The sequence below is a fragment of the Xenopus laevis genome, chromosome 8S (assembly GCF_017654675.1).
Source record: "Xenopus laevis strain J_2021 chromosome 8S, Xenopus_laevis_v10.1, whole genome shotgun sequence".
Classification (NCBI taxonomy): Eukaryota; Metazoa; Chordata; class Amphibia; order Anura; family Pipidae; genus Xenopus; species Xenopus laevis.
The window spans coordinates 49,785,137-49,804,393 of NC_054386.1; the positions used below are offsets into that span (position 1 = coordinate 49,785,137).

General features: G+C 40.7%; 1 protein-coding gene across 5 annotated transcripts in view; it reads left to right on the forward strand.

Annotated features, from left to right (window-relative positions):
* Positions 1–19,257, forward strand: part of dlg3.S (discs, large homolog 3 S homeolog) — a 146,381-nt gene that overhangs the window by 33,011 nt on the left and 94,113 nt on the right. For 3 of the 5 annotated variants that reach the window (XM_041574420.1, XM_041574419.1, XM_041574418.1), the window contains exon 2: positions 8,633–8,686. The exons of the other annotated variants lie outside the window; for them this stretch is intronic. In XM_041574420.1, coding sequence (XP_041430354.1) covers positions 8,633–8,686 — 54 coding nt within the window. The remainder of the gene's footprint in view (positions 1–8,632; positions 8,687–19,257) is intronic. 5 annotated transcript variants of the gene reach the window in all.

Below are 19,257 nucleotides of genomic sequence, written 5' to 3' on the forward strand. Positions count from 1 at the left end.
TGCACTTCTCACTACACTGGACTGCGTATACTACATTGCTTTTTCTTTAGGCGTTGGATCCTTTGGGTGTACCAGTTTTTGTCTCAGTGTGTTGCTAGGTTTGAAAAACCTAAGGATGTGTTTTGTTGAAAATCCTACTGAGTTTGTCCGACACTCCAGCTACATTTGGATGACTATGTTTCACTTACTATGTGCCTCCGGGCGGTTATTTATTTTGGTGTTCCCATTTGGCTTGGTTGCTGCCCAGTCTAGGTAGCCACACGCTTTCAAAGCTCCTCTGAGATGTTTATGCTCCTTGTCCTTGGACTCTGTATTAGTTGCCATCAGTTGTGTTCCAGCGGATGGTGAGAATCGAACAACAGATATTGATCCGAGTGGGTTTCCTGTATACTTCCATTTACAAGCTACCCCACTCTTGGATGCATATCAAACAGTCCAAAAAGGCAAGATTGTTCCCGTGGACATCTTCCCTTGTGAATTTGATGTTATTGTCCACTGAGTTAATTAGTTCTGTGAAGGCCACCACTTCATTGGATCTGATTTTAACCCAAGTGTCATCCATATCTGATCTAGTGACTCAGTGTAGTTCCCTGGAAAGTAAGTAAGGTTCTCCTTTTCACTTCCTCCATGTACAAGTTAGCTGCAATGGGAGAAACTGGAGAACCCATTGCACAGCCATTTTTCTGTCTATAAAAAAAGTTCCTTGTACTTGAAGTATGTGGTGTTAATGCACAAATCTAGCAACAAACATACTTCGTTAGGACTGAGCTGCTGAGGGTGTTATCTTGTTGCAGTCAATTTCTTACAGTCTCAATTGCCTCTGTCGTAGATATACATGTGAACAATGAAGTGACATCATATGATAACATTGTTTCTTCTGCCTCTAGTGTAACGCCATGAATCTTCGATACAAACTCTTTGGCATTCTGGATATGATGCACTGTATTGCCTACCAACGGGGCTAAGATTTTAGCCAAGAATTTTGCAATGCTGCATGTCGTATGTAAGCAACCTATCACCTTTTTCTTGTAACAGCTGGTTGTGTATTTCCTTAAGGGCTCATGTATTGCTATCACTAAGTAGTGTGGTTATCTTGCAGTGCATCGCCCTTTATCTGCTGACAGGATAGTGATGTTTGGGTCCTTACTCAGAGAACTGAGAGTTCTCCTCTCTTGTGTAGTAATGTTAGAGGGAGGTGTTCTGGCACTTGACAAGGCAGCTGACATTTTTAGCCAGAGTTGTTCCGCTTCTTCCTTTTTTATGTGATTATTATTGATGGCAGATTCTGTGGCAGTGATGAGTTCAACTACTGGGATGTATTGTAGTGTCACTGCATAGTTCAACCTATCTGGTTCTTAACCCACGTGTCTTTGGTGGGTTCTGCCTCCAGGTTAGTTCTTCTGTTGCTTTCCAACTGCTGCTTCATTACAGTAAGGTGGTGAATTTGCTTATGTCTCTCCTTACTCTTCATGTGTTGGGCCAGAAGAGTAAGGAGAGACATAAGCAAACTCCAGGTGAACATCCAAGTGAGGCCTGTATGTTCACCTGGAGTTTGTTCTACAAAAACATCCACCCTTTCCAGAGTTACATCAGGTAGTTGTTTTGCCAGACTCTGTTTCAGATGTTCAATTTTCTGCTTAAGGGCTTCAATGTTAAAATTGATCTGTCTGACCCATTCATTTAGTAGATGTTTTTGGTCTTTTTGTAAAATCTTGTTGGCTCTGTGACCTTTTATGGTGGAACCCAGGCAGTGCCGGGCCAAGTCAGCTGGGTGCCCAAGGCAACCCGGCTGACTACACTTCCCCCTTGTGATGTGCGTGTGCATGGCGCATGTGAAAAAGAGTGCTCATGTCCAAGAAGTAGGGATTTATGCTATAGGTTGAGAAATAAAGGTCTGAACTAGGGGTAAGGCGGCAGAAGAGGTACGGTGCCTGGCGCCCCTCCACCTTTGCACCCTAGGCACGTGCCTCCTCTGCCTACCCCTAGTTCTGGCCCTGAACCCAGGCATAAGCTACAAGGAGTGAGTCCCTGATGTCCAAAATGAATGGCAATATGACTATGAAGATTTTCATTCATCCAGGTCATGGTATATCTAATATAAGTAATTCTAAAACAACTGAACTAATGATGTATGGTTCACGCATGAGGAAATTAAAAAGAGACTAGAACATGTTAAGATAAACAAAGGTTTAGGACTGGATGGTATTCATCCCAGGATACTTACAGAGCTTAGCTCTGTGATTGCCAAACAAAATTGCACAAAAACTATAAGTTCCATGCAGGATGCTGCCACTTTGCAGAGTGATTTGACTAAGCTGGAAAACTGGGCAGCAAACTGGAAAACGAGGTTCAGTGTTGCTAAATAGAAGGTTATGCACTTTGGCAAAAATAATATAAATGCAAGTTATACTCTAAATGGTAGTGTGTTGGGAATTTCCTTAACTGAGAAGGATCTAGGGGTTTTTGTACATAAGTTGTCTAATTCTAGGAAGTGTTATTCTGTGGCCACTAAAGCAAATAAAGTACTGTCTTGTATAAAAAAAAGGGCATAAACTCAAGGGATGAAAACATCATTTTGCCTCTTTATAGGTCCCTGGTAAGGCCTCACCTGAGTATGAGGTACAGTTTTGGACTACAGTCCTTAAAGGGGACCTGTCACCCTAAGAAATAATTTCAAATTCTATTCTGTCATGTTAGTTGAGCAAAATTAAACTTTACTTACACTGTATTTATTATTTAAATTTTGTTTCCCTCTGACTTGGAATTATACAATCACAGCAAGCAGGCAGCAGCCATTTTGTGGACATGGTTATTAAGGGAAATTGTGTATCACCCGAAAAGGGGGACCTAATGTCCATGTGCAGTGCCCTACACAATTATAGAGCCTGAGGAGGGAAGGGGGAATGTGAGGAGAGCAGTGACATGTAGGAAGTGCTGAATGGAAAGTGAAAGTAATTGACTGCCCCTCCTCTATACCACGGGCATAGAGGTGGGGCAGGTAATATTTGATTGACAGTTTAGATATTTAAACACCTTTATAACAGGTATGGATGTTTTAATGAAAACATTTTTTGGGGTTTCATATTTAATTTGCAAAGGACTTTCATTAAGCAGCTTTTTATGTGTAGGTGACAGGTCCACTTTAAGAGGGATAATAAATGAGCTGGAGAGAGTGCAGAGATGTGCAACTGTACTGGTTAGAGGAATGGAAGACTTAAATTATGAGGGTAGACTGTGAAGGTTGGGGATGTTTTCTCTGAAAAAAAGATGCTTGGGGAAAATTAATACACTTTACAAGTACATTAGAGGACATTATCGACAAATAGCAGGGGACCTTTTTACACATAAAGAAGGTCACTAGAAGCCACCCCTTCAGACTAGAGGAAAATAACTTTTATTTGAAGCCACATAGGTGGTTATTTAGAGTGAGGGCAGTGAGATTGTGGAATGCACTGCCAGATGTTGTTGTGATGGTCAAGTCTGTTAATGCCTTTGAGAGGGACTTGGATGATTTCATGGACAAGCAGAAAAATCCAAGGCTATAGTGACACTAATATGTACAATTAATATAGATATGGGTATATATAGTTTATGTGAGTGTATGGAGGGGTCAGTGTGTGTATGTATGGATGCTGGGTTTCATTTGGAGGGGTTGAACTTGATGGACTTTTTTCAACCAAATCTAACTTTGTAACTACGAATTATATCACTGAGCACAAATTTTACTGATGACATCACTAAGCATGCATTGTTTCTACTGGCTCTTGTGTGTTATATCTGAAAAATTTACCCAGAAGGATAATATAATCCAAATGTTTGTGAACAGTGCTGAGATCTATTCATTGCCCATTTACACATCTATTGTTGTAAATTCTAAGAATATAAGAAGTCACATTGGAGATATATGAGCATATAATAATACTATGCTATATCCCTTATAACATTTTTCATATATACAAGTATGGAATCTGAAAACCTGTTTTCTAGAAAATGCTAAATTATGGGAAGGCCATCTCTCATAGACTCCATTTTAATCAATAATTCACATTTTTAAAAATGATTTTCCCTTTTCTCTGTAATAATAAAACAGTAGCTTGATGGCAATTTAGCTGCATAAATTCATAATGATGGCAAAATAATCCTGTTAGTTAACCCTTTAAATCGCATTTTTTTAAATGCCACATAGCGTAGATTCGATGTTCTGCAGCATTAAAGGGTTTTGGAACAGAGAAGCAGCTTGTAAAGCTGCTCGCTCCATTCCTACTCATTCCCCAGCCCGTAGGCAACCAGCCTAGGTGGGGATAGAGTGGCCCCTGAGGCACGATCGCCTAGGACCCCAAAGGCAGCAGCAGGCATGTGCAAACTACGTTCCCTGCTGTCTCCACTTCCTGATGCACCAAGCCCTGCACACTTACCGGATCAGCAAGAAGACAGTGCCATTTCTCCAGCCCTCCTGGACAATCGTGAGCCTGCAACCCCAGGTTAGTGCCCCCCACACAAACACACCAAACAAGTGGATCTCTCCCCGATATGCCCACATTTAAGGGGGAGATATCGGGCTGATCCGATCGTGGGCCTTTTTTTTCGAATTGTCTGTTTTTTTGCCTGAAAAAACTGTTCTATTGCCATTGTGAATAGCGTATTTACTAACTGCACTGCACAATACCTTTTGTATGTTATCTCTGTGTTATATTGCTATTTCTGTGATTTTTGTGCATTTTTAGTCATTTTATTGCATGTTTAGCCATTTTATTACATTTTCAGGTTTGCGAAGGTGTTGTTCGCTTATTTCTGTCCGTAAAACCTATTTGGCCATGCTAAAATATTCAAACTTTGATTCTGACTGCTGATTAGACTAGGCAAAAAAAAAAGCATTGATTTTTGTGGTTTTGTTGGATTTTAGTGATTTTATACCATTTCCCTCTGTTCTTTGATACTTCATTTTGCCCATGGAAATTTTGTCTGCTATATATCGATATTGGGGTCTCTTAATGCCAGATAATTTGGTAAACCTATACACAATGGGCATCAAACTGTTCAGTGGACCCCTGGCAATCATATTCAATTTGCTTTTTATTGGTACCTAATACAGTGCGGGATATTCAGAGCAGCGAAATAAAACCTTTGAAGTGATTTTTCAGAATTTTGATAACTTTTTATAAAAACTGCTATGTTCAGACAAGCTTTAATGTTTGGTAATTAGTAGAGAGTCGAGAGACATAGTTACCCATTTTGGAATCAGCAGCAGGAATAAGCATTTTTGTAGTTTTCAAAAATATATGGTTTTCTGGGGTAAACCTGTTTCAGGATTTTTGGCCTTGGAATCTAAAGTATGTAGTTTTCTGCCTTAGTGCTTTCAAAATTCGGTAATATACTGCCAGGAGTTTTTGCTGTACAGAAGTCCTAAATCTCCCTAAAACTATACATATTTGGTATTGGTACATTCAAGAGACATGAGGCTCAGTTGGATTCTCATGCGTAAAATTAAATATTTTTCTGGTATAAATTCATATATTTTTAATTTTTTGGTATTTAGCGCTATAAATCTTTTAACAGAGGTGGAAATACATGAAAGCTTTAGAAAGCTCAAATGTTCCAAAAACGGCTGGCCTTTTCACGTAACCAAAATGTGAAATTCTGCTGACACTTAAAGGGTTAATCTAATGTTGAAATATTTTTTTTATCAGAATTAACTCATGGAGATCTAAATAATGGATAGATTTCTTTTTGGAAACCCAGGTCCAAAGCATGCCGGATAATAGATCCCATACCTAAATATAAATATAATATGTGGTTGTAAAATCTTTTTATATGCACTTTCATGTCTGATTACAGTGTTAGGTCTGCAGAATTGTGTGAGCAATGTCATTAATACAGGCATGGGACCTGTTAACCAGAATAACCTAGGGGGAGGGGTTTGGGTAAGGGGTCTTTCTGTAATTTAGATCTCCATATTTCAAGTTTACTATTAAATCATTGATATATTAATTAAACCCAATAGGATTGTTTTTAATTCAATAAGTATTTATTATATATGTCCTGTGATCAAGTACAAGGATTTTCTTTATTACTACTGACAAAAAGGAAATCATTTGAACAAATTGGAATAGTTTCCTTAAAGTCTATGGGAGATGGCATTCCTGTAATTTGGAGCTTTGTGGATAATAGATCATATACCTGTATAATAAAATTCATATTAGTTCTAAACAAAATCTTGCAGTGATGTAAACTGGTTTAAATAGCATCTGAGACTGCTGTGGTCAGAAAGTCACATAGAATCCCAGCAATAAAGCAAGTTGATTTGAGACAGAGGAAGAAGTTTTAACTATTCCTTCCCTTTTATAATGTTATAGAGTCTAGTTTCCAAATTACTCTACATCTCATATACTGTACTGCTTTTATATATCCTATCTTATTTTAAAAAGCATCTCAAATACACTTGCACCCCAAAAAATGCTTCCTATGGCGCTTCTCATTCACAATACTGCCAAGTGTCCCACTGTAAAGCTGGCCATAGACGCAAAGATTTGATCGTACGAATCGTGGATTCGTACGATTTTCGGACCGTGTGTGGAGAGTCCCAACATTTTTCGTCCGTCGGAGATCGGTCGTTTGGTCGATCGGACAGGTTAGAAAATTTCTGTCGCCTGCCAATAATATCTCTGCGTGTATTGCCAATCGTACGATTTTCAGAGGGAGACTGTCACTAGAGTTGTCAGACATAAGTATCGTACGATTGCTGTCAGGGGCAGAACATTGGGTGATCTGTTCTTATTTGATCGGAATGGTAAAGACTTTGATCTGAATGGTTAGTGGGGGGTCGGGAGATGGGAAAGTCCGATCGTACGTTGATTCGTACGATCGGATCTTTGCGTCTATGGCCAGCTTAAGTCACAGATCTGACATTGGAATAATAACTGCCAGAGAGAATAATGACCTTTATTTTGCAATGTTTGAAGCACGAGGTCCTCAAGAAAACAATGTCTTCTATTTGAAGGGCAAATATCGTAAATGATAGTAATAAACCAGGAGCTCAGTACAAATATTTAGTGGAATCACAAACAAACCTTGCCAATGGGTCTTTTATTCTGCCAGAGATAACCTATAGTGGTATTGTGAAAGATACATGACACCCAATAAAACTGAGATGTAGGGGTGATGATAAACTATTGGACTAGCAATGAGGTCCTGTTTTGGTTTCATTGTAACCAGCATTGCTGCCTGAATATGACCAACTATACTGCCATAACATAAAGCAGGATCAAATACTCTTTATCTGAAAGGCTTATTTATTTTTTAAAGTGTTATATTAACTCACTTATGCAAAGGCTATATGTCTTAAACGTGTACCAAAGTGATGCAATGAAAAATGTGTGAAGCATGAAAAGGCCCAATTAAATGGGTCGGAAAGGGTAAATATGCAGAAATGGAGTAAGGTGAATGATCCACCAAGCTTAGTTAAAACAAGCTTTTCTTTGAGTCCTGTGCCAACGTTTACTCCTCATTACATTGTCTTTGGGGATTAGGTAATGGGCTTATTTGCGCATTGCATTTTATGGCAGGCTGTCTTTGGTTCAGAGCAGATAATAGAACCTGCTTGATTTGCGAGGTGTTTGCCCCAGGGAGTCCGGACCCAACATTCAGCTCACTATCTGTATATTGATTGTCTGGTCATGGAAAATTGGCCAAGCGAAGCAGATAATTCTGCCGTTTGTATAGCCTGAAGCCTGGACTGAGAAGGTTGAATAAAAATGGCTTGAATATAACTGTAGCTGAATTCTGTTCACCTCCTGATATAAAGGAGCAAACAAATCCCATCGTTCATATAAGGAGGATGAATAATCACGGTAATCAGGAGGCTGGTTCTGTTTCCAATAAGGATTTATTATATCTTAGTTTGGATCAAGTACAAGGTACTGTTTTATTATTATAGAGAAAAAATAAATCATTTTTAAAAAGCTGGATTATTTGGATAAAATGGAGTGTATGGGAGACAGCTTTTCTGTAGTTTGAAGATTTCTGGATAATGGTTTTCAGGATAATGGATCCTTTTGAGAGTATTAAAGGCATCTGCTGTTCAGTTGCCCAATGCTTTAAAATTACATGACTTTAAGGACTTGGATTCTGTTTAATTAAAAATCAATGATTTGGACGATTCCAAGTCCACAAAAAATGCTGAGCTTCAGAGGAATCCCCAACTGAATCCTGGATTCAGTTCAATTCCATGAAAATATTTTATTTTACGTATGGTTTATCATGTCAAAAACTCATGAGCAAGATATTTTCCATAGACGTCAATAGTTTAATCAAATGCTTCTCCTGATACTGCCCAGGAGAATTATTAGTGTCGCTTATATGGTCTTTCATTGAAATCTATGTGGGGAGGAGGGGTGGCAAAGCCTCTACAGGCCCCTATTACTATGCACTGTATAAATATGGAAAGGAACCACAGCAAATACCGTACACAGACACCATTAGTACAAGTGTTAATAGCTGGGCACTGAAAATGCTGAATGTAGTAAAACTGCAGCTAGTGAGTAAGGCATCTCTCTCTGGTACATTATAGGTGCATTTGTGACTATTGATTGCCTACTTACCCTTTGTTCACTCCATTTCTTGCTGTCTGTTACAGGCTGGTGCTGCTCCTCTCCTGGTGAACACAGACTGCCTGGATCCAAGCTCCTCAGTGAGTGGCAATCTTAATATTTGGTGTCAGAGAGCACGCACACCAACACAACATGCCAACCAACAATGTTAAATATGGCAGTGCACTAAAAAGCGGTCTCGGTACAACATGTCTATAATCATAACAACCAGGCCTGGACTGAGATTCAAAATATGCCCTGGAATTTCAGGACAGAGGCCCCCACAGACCCAATAAATAGTGACTGTCTATGGCATTTTACAGCAGCCCCTCTGTCATTTGCCAGAATCAAAATACAATAGTGACATTGAATTTTGTAGGCATAGTTCTTTCTTGCAGTTGGATTATAAACACAAGAGAAGACTTATGAGAGATAATTTAGGAACGTGTCAATAAATATATAGCTTTTAATATTTCAAAAGCCAAGGCTATAAGTATATACATAAAGGTAAAGATGTATTGCTGAACTTACAGTACCAGCCCAGAGTTTCAACAGCCCTATAACAGCAAACAGCTGTGTCTTATATACATATGCCCACAGCAGCTCCCCGTCTTCTGAATAGGCCATCTTTTGAGTGTCAGTGGCACTGCACATGCTCAGTGCTGTTCTTAAGAACTAAGCTTAGGGGTCATTGGAAATCACTACAGTATCAGAAAGGGCGGACATATCTGTCATAGAAGAAATACTCATTAATTCTGATGCAGAATGTACTGGATTCTACACCGAGTCTGATTTTCTTACATACACGCATATATACTAACTATATATATATATATATATATATATATATATATATATATATATATATATATATATATATATATATATATAAGTCTCCAATGTCCGCACACGCTGACTGATGATCGATTAGTATCGGGTGCTGTGCTGTAGTTGAACAATGTACAGGAACAGAGAATCGCGATTCTCTGTTCCTATATATATATATATATATATATATCTATATACACACAAATACAAGAGTCCTCTGCACTCAACCCATTATCAATATATTTAAGACAGAGACATTTTGTGCATACTGCTACTGAAAATGCCTTACCCTTTAAACAAAACAGGGATTGTTTGTCCATATATTGCAATATATTAAAGCTGGCCAACTACGTCAAAGTCATCCCACATCTGGCCAGTCCTACCCTCAACTTTCATCTGATTCATTAAGAATTCTATTGCTTCATTATACATTTTACAAAGGGACTAAGTTTTACCTGCAACTTACTAGCTGCTTTCAAAGTAAAACTCCCAAACTTGGCTGCCCCTTTATTAGACACCAGTGGGATCACCTGACTATAGTTGAGAAGGATGGGAGCCGCAACAAGGAGCTGGTCACTGCTCCTGTTTAACTATAACAAACAAGGGAAAGTTGTGCTCACCACTAATTTTTAAAAACCATTAGGCGGGGGTGCAATGAGGCTGTGACCACAAAATACATATAGACAAATACAAGAGTCCTCTGCACTCAACCCATTATCAATATATTTAAGACAGAGACATTTTGTGCATACTGCTACTGAAAATGCCTTACCCTTTAAACAAAACAGGGATTGTTTGTCCATATATTGCAATATATTTAAGCTGGCCAACTACATCAAAGTCATCCCACATCTGGCCAGTCCTACGCTCAACTTTCATCTGATTCATTAAGAATTCTATTGCTTCATTATACATTTTACAAAGGGACTAAGTTTTACCTGCAACTTACTAGCTACTTTCCCTTGTTTGTTATAGTTAAACAGGAGCAGTGATCAGCTCCTTGTTGCGGCTCCCACCCTTCCCAACTATAGTCAGGTGATCCCACTGGTGTCTAATAAAGGGGCAGCCAAGTTTGGGAGTTTTACTTTAAAAGCAGCTAGTTTGTCTACTGCAGTACTTGTCTCCAAGTATGGCAGTACGGATTTATTTTCGTCTGGTCACTGTTTGTCATAAAGATTGTTCTGGGCCTGTGTCTTACTGCATCACAATATTGGCAACAGTACATTGTAGGGCTCATTTACTAAAGCAAGTGCTAAGAGCAAACGTTCATTCACAAAGATACTTGTCTATACACATTCTATAGAGGTGCATTTCAGTCCAGAGCTGCACCAGAACTGCTGACCACCTTGCCAAACAACACATAGAGAGGCGTATCCATAGATCTTCAGCCAGGGGTAATTTTTTTTAAACCTTCCACCCTAGACACTGGTCCTATATAAGTGCCTATATATAAATACGGCTGTGTGTGTATACTAAGTACCAAGTGCCTTGAGTAAAACTGTGCTACATATAAAGATCTTATCATTTGGTGAAGTCACCAAACAAATGTATCTTTGCCTGATTTGGACACCCATGTGTGATGGCTAAATCAGGCTGATCATACTGCGGAATAAAGTACCCCTATTGTAAAATATAAGTAGGAGTTCCATGACCATATAAAAGCATGAGTCCAAAGGCCAAGTACACATAGGGGCCGATTCACTAAGCTCGAGTGAAGGATTCGAATGAAAAAACTTCGAATTTTGAAGTATTTTTTGGGTACTTCGACCATCGAATTGGTTAAATTCGTTCGAATTTGAACGAAATCGAACGAATCGAACGAAAAATCGTTCGACTATTCGACCATTCGATAGTCGAAGTACTTCCCCTTTAAAAAAAACTTCGACCCCCTACTTCGGCAGCTAAAAGCTACCGAAGTCAATGTTAGCCTATGGGGAAGGTCCCCATAGGCTTGCCTGTGATTTTTTGATCGAAGGATTTTCCTTCGATCGTTGGATTAAAATCCTTCGAATCGTTCGATTCGAAGGATTTAATCGTTCGATCGAACGAAAAATCCTTCGATCGATCGATCGCAGGATTAGCGCTAAATCCTTCGACTTCGATATTCGAAGTCGAAGGATTTCAATTCGAGGGTCGAATTTCGAAGTATTTTTAACTTCGAAATTCGACCCTTAGTGAATCGGCCCCATAAAGTCCTTCATAAAGACACATTCTATTCATACTTTTACTAGTTTATACATTTTGCTGAGTTTTCCTCCTCTGATACTATTTTTTTTTAAAAATAATGCCTCCTGCCTGTGGTAGCTCCCGGTGCCATGTTGGGCCACTGAGAATAAGTGTAGAGTGAGCCTCTCATTATACAAATGCTCACCCATAAAAAAAAAAAAACATGAAAAAAATTGTGTTTTGAAGTAGAATTAAATATGTAACTATTTTTAAATCCTTCAGAATTTATACTTTCTAAAATGATATGGGTTTCCATGTTTTTATTATTCTTAGGCACTTTTGCTATAGATCAACTGTGGATAGACAGGCTTTACAGATAGAATGCATATTTTGGAGTTTCTAGAAGTCATATATATATTTGGTACCCTTTGAATATGTGGTATCAAGAAGTGTCTTAGCTTTTATATTTTAAATGTGCGAGATACTGTATATTACAGGTATAGGATCCTTGTTACCCAGAAACTCGTTATGCAGAAAGCTCCGAGTTATGGAAAGTTTGCCTCCCACAGACTACATTATAATTATATAATTAAATTTTTTTTAAATGCTTTTCTTTTACTCTGTAGTAATGAAACGGTACCTTGTACTTGATTCCATCAAAGATAAAATAAAGCCTAATCAGATGCAAAACAATGCTATTGGGTGTAATTAATGTTTACATTTTATTTTAGTAAACTGAAATGGAGATCCGCATTATGGAAAGATCCCTTATCTGAAAAAACCTCAGTTCTCGAGCATTCTGGATAACAGGTCCTATACCTGTACTTATTTTTTTATTGGAAATGGCATGGAATCCCTTATTTAGGAACTCGTTATCCAGAAAACTTAAAATTACAGGAAGGCCATCAACTATTTTAGGCAAATAATTCTAATTTTTAAAAAGATTTTCCTTTCTCTCTGTAATAATAAAAAAGTACATTGTTCTTTATGGAAACTAAGCTGCATGAATCTATATTGGTGGCAAAATAATCCTATTGGGCTTATTTAAAGGAATTGTTCAGTGTAAAAATAAAAACTGGGTAAATAGATAGGCTGTGCAAAATAAAAAATGTTTCTAATATAGTTAGTTATCCAAAAATGTAATGTATAAAGGCTGGAGTGACTGGATGTGTAACATAATAGTCATAACATTACTTCCTGCTTTTCAGCTCTCTTGGTTTACACTGACTGGTTACCCTGGTTAACAGGCAGTAACCAATCAGAGACTTGAGGGGGGGCACATGAGGCATATCTGTTGCTTTTGAATATGAGCTGAATGCTGAGGATCAATTACAAACTCACTGAACAGATATGTACCATGTGGCCCCCCTTCAAGCTGCTGACTAGCTCAGAGTTATAGAGCTGAAAAGCAGGAAGTAGGGCTCTGGCTATTATGTTACACATCCAGTCACTCCAGCCTTTATACATTACATTTTTGGATAACTAACTATAATAAAAACATTTTTATTTTGCACAGCCTATCTAGTTATCTAGTTTTTATTTCCACACTGAACTGTTCCTTTAATGTTGAAATGTTTTAGTAGCCTTAAGGTATGGCAATCCAAATTACAGAGAGATTCTTTTTCTGGAAAACCTCAGGTCCCAAGCATTTTGGATTATAGGTTCTATACATGTATTCTTTTTTTTATGAGTGTGTTCATATATTTAGGGGGTTATTTCCTAAAACTCCACTTTATTTCACTTTATTAAAAATAAAATTGACAGAACTCCCAAACCAGAATCCTCTTAATTTACCAATCATTTTTCTAGAAAAAATCAGTACAAAATCATGCAACAATTTGAATTGTGCGACTTTTTATATTTGCTGCTCAAACCTTTTTCAAATTGAAAACCAGCGCCAAAGAAACCAAAACACCCAAAATATAAGAAGGCAAGTAATAAAAAAACAAAGGGCCATATTCAACTGATGGTGAAAAAAGAGTATTTTACATACCTACTTGATGTAAATTCCTTTTCTGCTAGTCCCGACATGTCAGTACACATGGGCAGTATTGCCCCTCCCAGACCTGGAGGTAGGACCTATCAAAATTAATCATGACCTAAACGACCACATGACCTCCTCCTCACCACTGTTATATATTTGCCATAACAGTATAGTAACCAAAATAAATAACTTGGGATGGGAAACCCTGTACTGACATGTCGGGACTAGAAGAAAAGGAATTTAAGTCAAGTAGGTAAGTAAAATTCTTATTTTCTTCTGCGTCCCTCCATGTCAGTACACATGGGATCTACCAAGCCATGCCCCATGGTAAGCAGCTCACACCAGTGCTTACCATAGTAAACGCCACACCAGAGATCAGCCAAAGATCCACCAACTCAATGCTGATAAACACCTAATGAAGACTTCACCAGATGAACACCAACTCTGGGATAACCTAATCCAGCATTCCACTGTAACCACTGTAGGGCAATGCTGGTACAACCCAGTAGTTCCACCAAATCTGAACTGGGTATACAAAAGCACAAGGGTCAGCTGCTGGGCTAGCCAAATCTACCAGTAAAGGTGGCCATACATAGAGAGATCCGCTTGTTTGGTGATGTCGCCAAATGAGCGGATCTCCCTCCGATATGCCCACCTTGAGGTGGGCAATATCGAGCTGATCCGATCGTGGGCCCTAGGGCCCAACGATCGGATCCTAACGATGCCTAACGGGCGGTCGGATCGCGGGACCGCATCAACGAATAGATGCGGCCGCGATCCGACGGGATTTTTTGTCCCATCCGATCGAGATCTGGCCGACTTTCGGCCAGATCTCGACCGGTGAAGCCCGTCGGGGGGCCCCATACACGGGCCAATAAGTCTGTCGCCAGATTTTATCGGCCCGTGTATGGCCACCTTAAAATATGCTGTTGCCCAAGCCAACTGCTGCACAAGCAAGCAAATGGGGCCCAAGCCAATTACAGTGCTAGAAAATACATACAAAAGCAGAGGCCACTACATCTCAAGCTGCACAATGCTACAGTTTATGCAAGGACTGAACCAGGCTTTAGGCTACTGAACCAGCAAACAGCAGGGGTCACAATCCGAAATCAGGCATGCAAGAAGCTTATAGTCTACAAACACTGGTACCAACCAGCAATGATGCACAATCCACCAGTAAATGAGCCAGCCACCATAACGTGCAAACCACTGGTGGACAAGCCAGCTATTATGTATGCCAACATAGATCTGCAAAAGTTCAGACACACACCCTGGTCCTCCAATCACGTAGTCCTGGTGCACAGTGAGATAGGTATCTGCCACCTATTCAATGTATACAGCAAAAGATTCACTGGCACACGGGTAATGCTGGCAGGGTGATACCCTTGCTTTAAATTTATTTAATGCAGCATGCAACGTTTTGGGGATGACCCCCTTTATCAAGCAAAGACTCGTGCAACAGGCCAGCAGAACAAGGGCCCTGGTAAAAGGCCAGCAGACCCATGAACCATGGTAAAAGGCCAGCAGATCTATGAGCCAAGGCCCCTGGTAAAAGGCCAGCAGACCCATGAGCCGAGGGCCATGGTAAAAGGCCAGCAGACCCATGAGCCGAGGGCCATGGTAAAAGGCCAGCAGACCCATGTACCAAGGGCCATGGTAAAAGGCCAGCAGACCCATGAGCCGAGGGCCATGGTAAAAGGCCAGGAGACCCATGAGCCAAGGGCCATGGTAAAAGGACCAAAACAAGGGCCCTAGCACAAACCAAGAGCCATAATAAAAGCCAGAGGCCACGCAAGCCAAGCTCCATGGCGAGAGGCTACCCAAACCAAGGGCCATAGACTACAAGCTGGCTTTAAGCCTGTTAAGGTGCCAGCAGAAATTACAGTAAGTGCCCTTCAACATACCAACAATTAAAGTAGGGAAACATACAGCCACCAAAACTCAGTAGATATAATTGAATTGCAACTGAGCTCCAACTAAAACCACCAGATGGGAATATACGTAATCTCTAAGAGAACACCTACATCACACAAAAAGGCACCATATAAATAGGAAAACTGCCTGTTAAGTGCGGAAAAAATGGGGTACAATACTGCTACAGCAGAACAAACCCCTAACCAGTCCTGGAAATACCAGGTGTAATAAGAGCTCACAGACCTACTGTGTCTGCACAGAAAACTCAGACTCACAAACCTAAGACCTCAGATGACATTGATACAAGAAATCAGAGGAACACGGCACACAACCAGATAACATGAGCTAGACAGTAGGAATACTCAAGTCAGAGCCCTGCTGGCAGGCTGCTTGTTAGAAGCAGATTTATTGGAAGGAAGGAAGGAAGGAAGGAAGGGGGTACCATACTGCTTCAGCAGTGCAAGCCTCCAGCCAACCCTGCAAGCACCCTGTGTAATAAAAGGCAAATATAACCTGTGTGTCTGCACAGAGGACAATATAAACAACAATAGCAAAGAGGCCCAGAGGAGTATCTGCACCTTACCTGATAGCAGTGACTAGTCAGCAGGATGGAAACTCCAGCTAGAGCCGTGATAGCTTTCAGCTAAGAGACAAAAAAAAAAGACATAATTAGCTAATTAAAGGACCAGTAACATCAAAAAAATTTTTTAAAAGATTCGTTAGTATACAATAAAAAATAAACATCAAGACAAATTAAACTTTAAAACAGCAAAGCCTTTATTAAGAAATAACTTACTGAAACTCCACTTCCTGTCCTCTTCAAAACAGGCGACACGGCGACCATCCATGCTGCAGTGTTTGATTTCTCCTCCCTGGCTACTGACAGCATGTGAAGGAGGCTGTGGGGGCTGCAGCTGGACATGCTGCTGCTGTCTGGCCTCTCTATCTGGGCACGGCGCTGATTGCGGGAGACATAGCCTGCGGAAGAGAAGATATTCTGAAGCCGAACCCCTCTTTGCTTTCCCTTTAGCCGCACTAACAGCCGACCCCTCAGTCCTTGGAAACGACAGAGCCGGATGAAGAAGTCACTTGATTCCTCTGTATCGCTGGTTCCGCTAATTATTTCAGCAAGCCCGTGCAGCTCCCTTCCAGCGAACCGACCACCGAGTAAAAGTGTGACTGCCGTGGACTGCTCGTTTTATGCTGAAGCATAAAGATCTGACACATGTACCGACACCCGTGTGATACCTGTCAGCACGCTCAGTACAGCGGAACCAGCAAGCCCGTGCAGCTTAGCAGTAATGGGTAGCGCTAACTTTCCTAAACGTACACGCTGTACCAAGCGATCGCTTGCGTGTGCGAGTATTGGAGTTGGCTGCTGCTTGCCTGAGTCGCTGAGAAAGCTGCTGCCGCTGTACTGAGCGTGCGAAAGCTGCTGCCGCTGTACTGAGCGTGCTGACAGGTATCACACGGGTGTCGGTACATGTGTCAGATCTTTATGCTTCAGCATAAAACGAGCAGTCCACGGCAGTCACACTTTTACTCGGTGATCGGTTCGCTGGAAGGGAGCTGCACGGGCTTGCTGAAATAATTAGCGGAACCAGCGATACAGAGGAATCGAGTGACTTCTTCATCCGGCTCTGTAGTTTCCAAGGATTGAGGGGTCGGCTGTTAGTGCGGCTAAAGGGAAAGCAAAGAGGGGTTCGGCTTCAGAATATCTTCTCTTCCGCAGGCTATGTCTCCTGCACTCAGCGCCGTGCCCAGATAGAGAGGCCAGACAGCAGCAGCATGTCCAGCTGCAGCCCCCACAGCCTCCTTCACATGCTGTCAGTAGCCAGGGAGGAGAAATCAAACACTGCAGCATGGATGGTCGCCGTGTCGCCTGTTTTGAAGAGGACAGGAAGTGGAGTTTTCGGTAAGTTATTTCTTAATAAAGGCTTTGCTGTTTTAAAGTTTAATTTGTCTTGATGTTTATTTTTCATTGTATACTAACGAATTTTTAAAAAAAAATTTTTGATGTTACTGGTCCTTTAACATGCAGAATTCCCAGTGTACTGAATGTTTCAACACACAGCGAATACTCACCAGATTCAGGTACCACACTGCTTCAGCAGAGCAATTCACCAGCCAGTACTGAAAGTACTTTGTATAACAAGGGCCAATATAACCACTGCGTTTTGCACAGAGCTCACAGGCTCACAACATAAGACTTGAGATAATACAAGAAGTCACAGGAATACAGGCATCTCACCAGATAGGTTAGGCTTTTCAGCAGGAATACTCCAGTCAGGTGGGACACTGCTTGTTAAGAGCAGACTCATTAGAAGAAAGGAAGGAGGTACCATACTGCTTTAGTAGTGCAAACCTATAGCCAGTCCTGGAAATGCCTTGTAACAATAGCAAATATAAGGACACAGGTTCACCAATACAAACACACAGTGGAGACTGAAGAATCATACTCACCAGCTTCAGGCTGTTATAACTAGCCCATATCCATACCCATGGCCCTTTTGCAGAAGTTCTGTAAAGCCTCACGTAACTCAAAAGAAAAGAGGAGGCCAAAATGCTCACAGGTAATAATGTAGGAAACCCACACCTGTGTCTCTTCCCAAACAGCACTAGATTGAATCTTGTGCCTCGTTGGGCATATAGCAGGGGGCTATTTTAGCACAGGGCTAGGACCTTGGGTATGCCCACACCTAGTTGATCCAGAGGTCTGATCTGAAGCCTCTCCAATTTGCCTCAGAGGGGGGAAAAATTCCTTCCTGACTCCAAAATGGCAATCGGACTAGTCCCTGGATCAACTTGTACTATGAGCTACAGGTATCTCCCATAACCCTGTATTCCCTCACTTGCTAAAAAGCCATCCAACCATAGGCGGAGGGTGACTTTTTTGTTTGGGGAGGCTAATGGTGACACATAAACAGTTTCTTCACCAGCAATTTTATACTGGTGGAGAAACAGCTGATTGAGTTGCATATTATGTAGAATGTTGTAATTCACGTCACTTAGCACATGGGCCAAGTTCAGGCAGAGAAACAGCCCTTCTGCTCAGATCTGCTTTCTGGTGTGTCTGCACACTGCTTCAGCCTGGGTACTGACACAAGGGGGCAGATTCACTAAAGGGAGAAGTGGCCAATTCGCCAGTAATCTCATTCAAAATTCACTAACAGGCGTAGAGGACAATTCACTAGCAAACGAGACTGTTGCTACCCGTCCGTTCTCACCCTATCGCCAGACGACTTTTGCTTCTGGCGAATGGTCATTACTCCGCAAATTCACTAAGATGTGACTTTTACTGAGCGTTACCCCTTTCGCCAGTACTTCGCCACCTTAGACCAGACGAACTGAAAAAACAAAGCTACATGTTCCTCAATCTTATGTCAGTGACATCATATCCTGTTTGCTGGTAATGCATTAAATAAAAAACGCTGGTGACTTTTCTTTTTTTAGAGCAGGATTGCCTTCAGAAGTCCAAACTATTAAAGATTTATGTGTGAGCATTTTTTTAAAACTAATTTCAGGGGCATGCTACATTTGTTTAAGGGTGGGCACATTAGAGGATCTCTTCTGTCTTTATTATGGCTGATTGGACATGTGTAATAATAAGTGGCCACTTCAAGCATTTGGAACAACATCTCTAATAAAGACATCTATATATGACCTATATGCACCTGCCCTATTTAAAGTGACCTAAGCGTAAGAGTACTAACAAAGTTTCACTAGGCAGAAATATAAGCTAGCGAAAATTCGCTATGAAATGCTTGCCCAGCCGAAGTA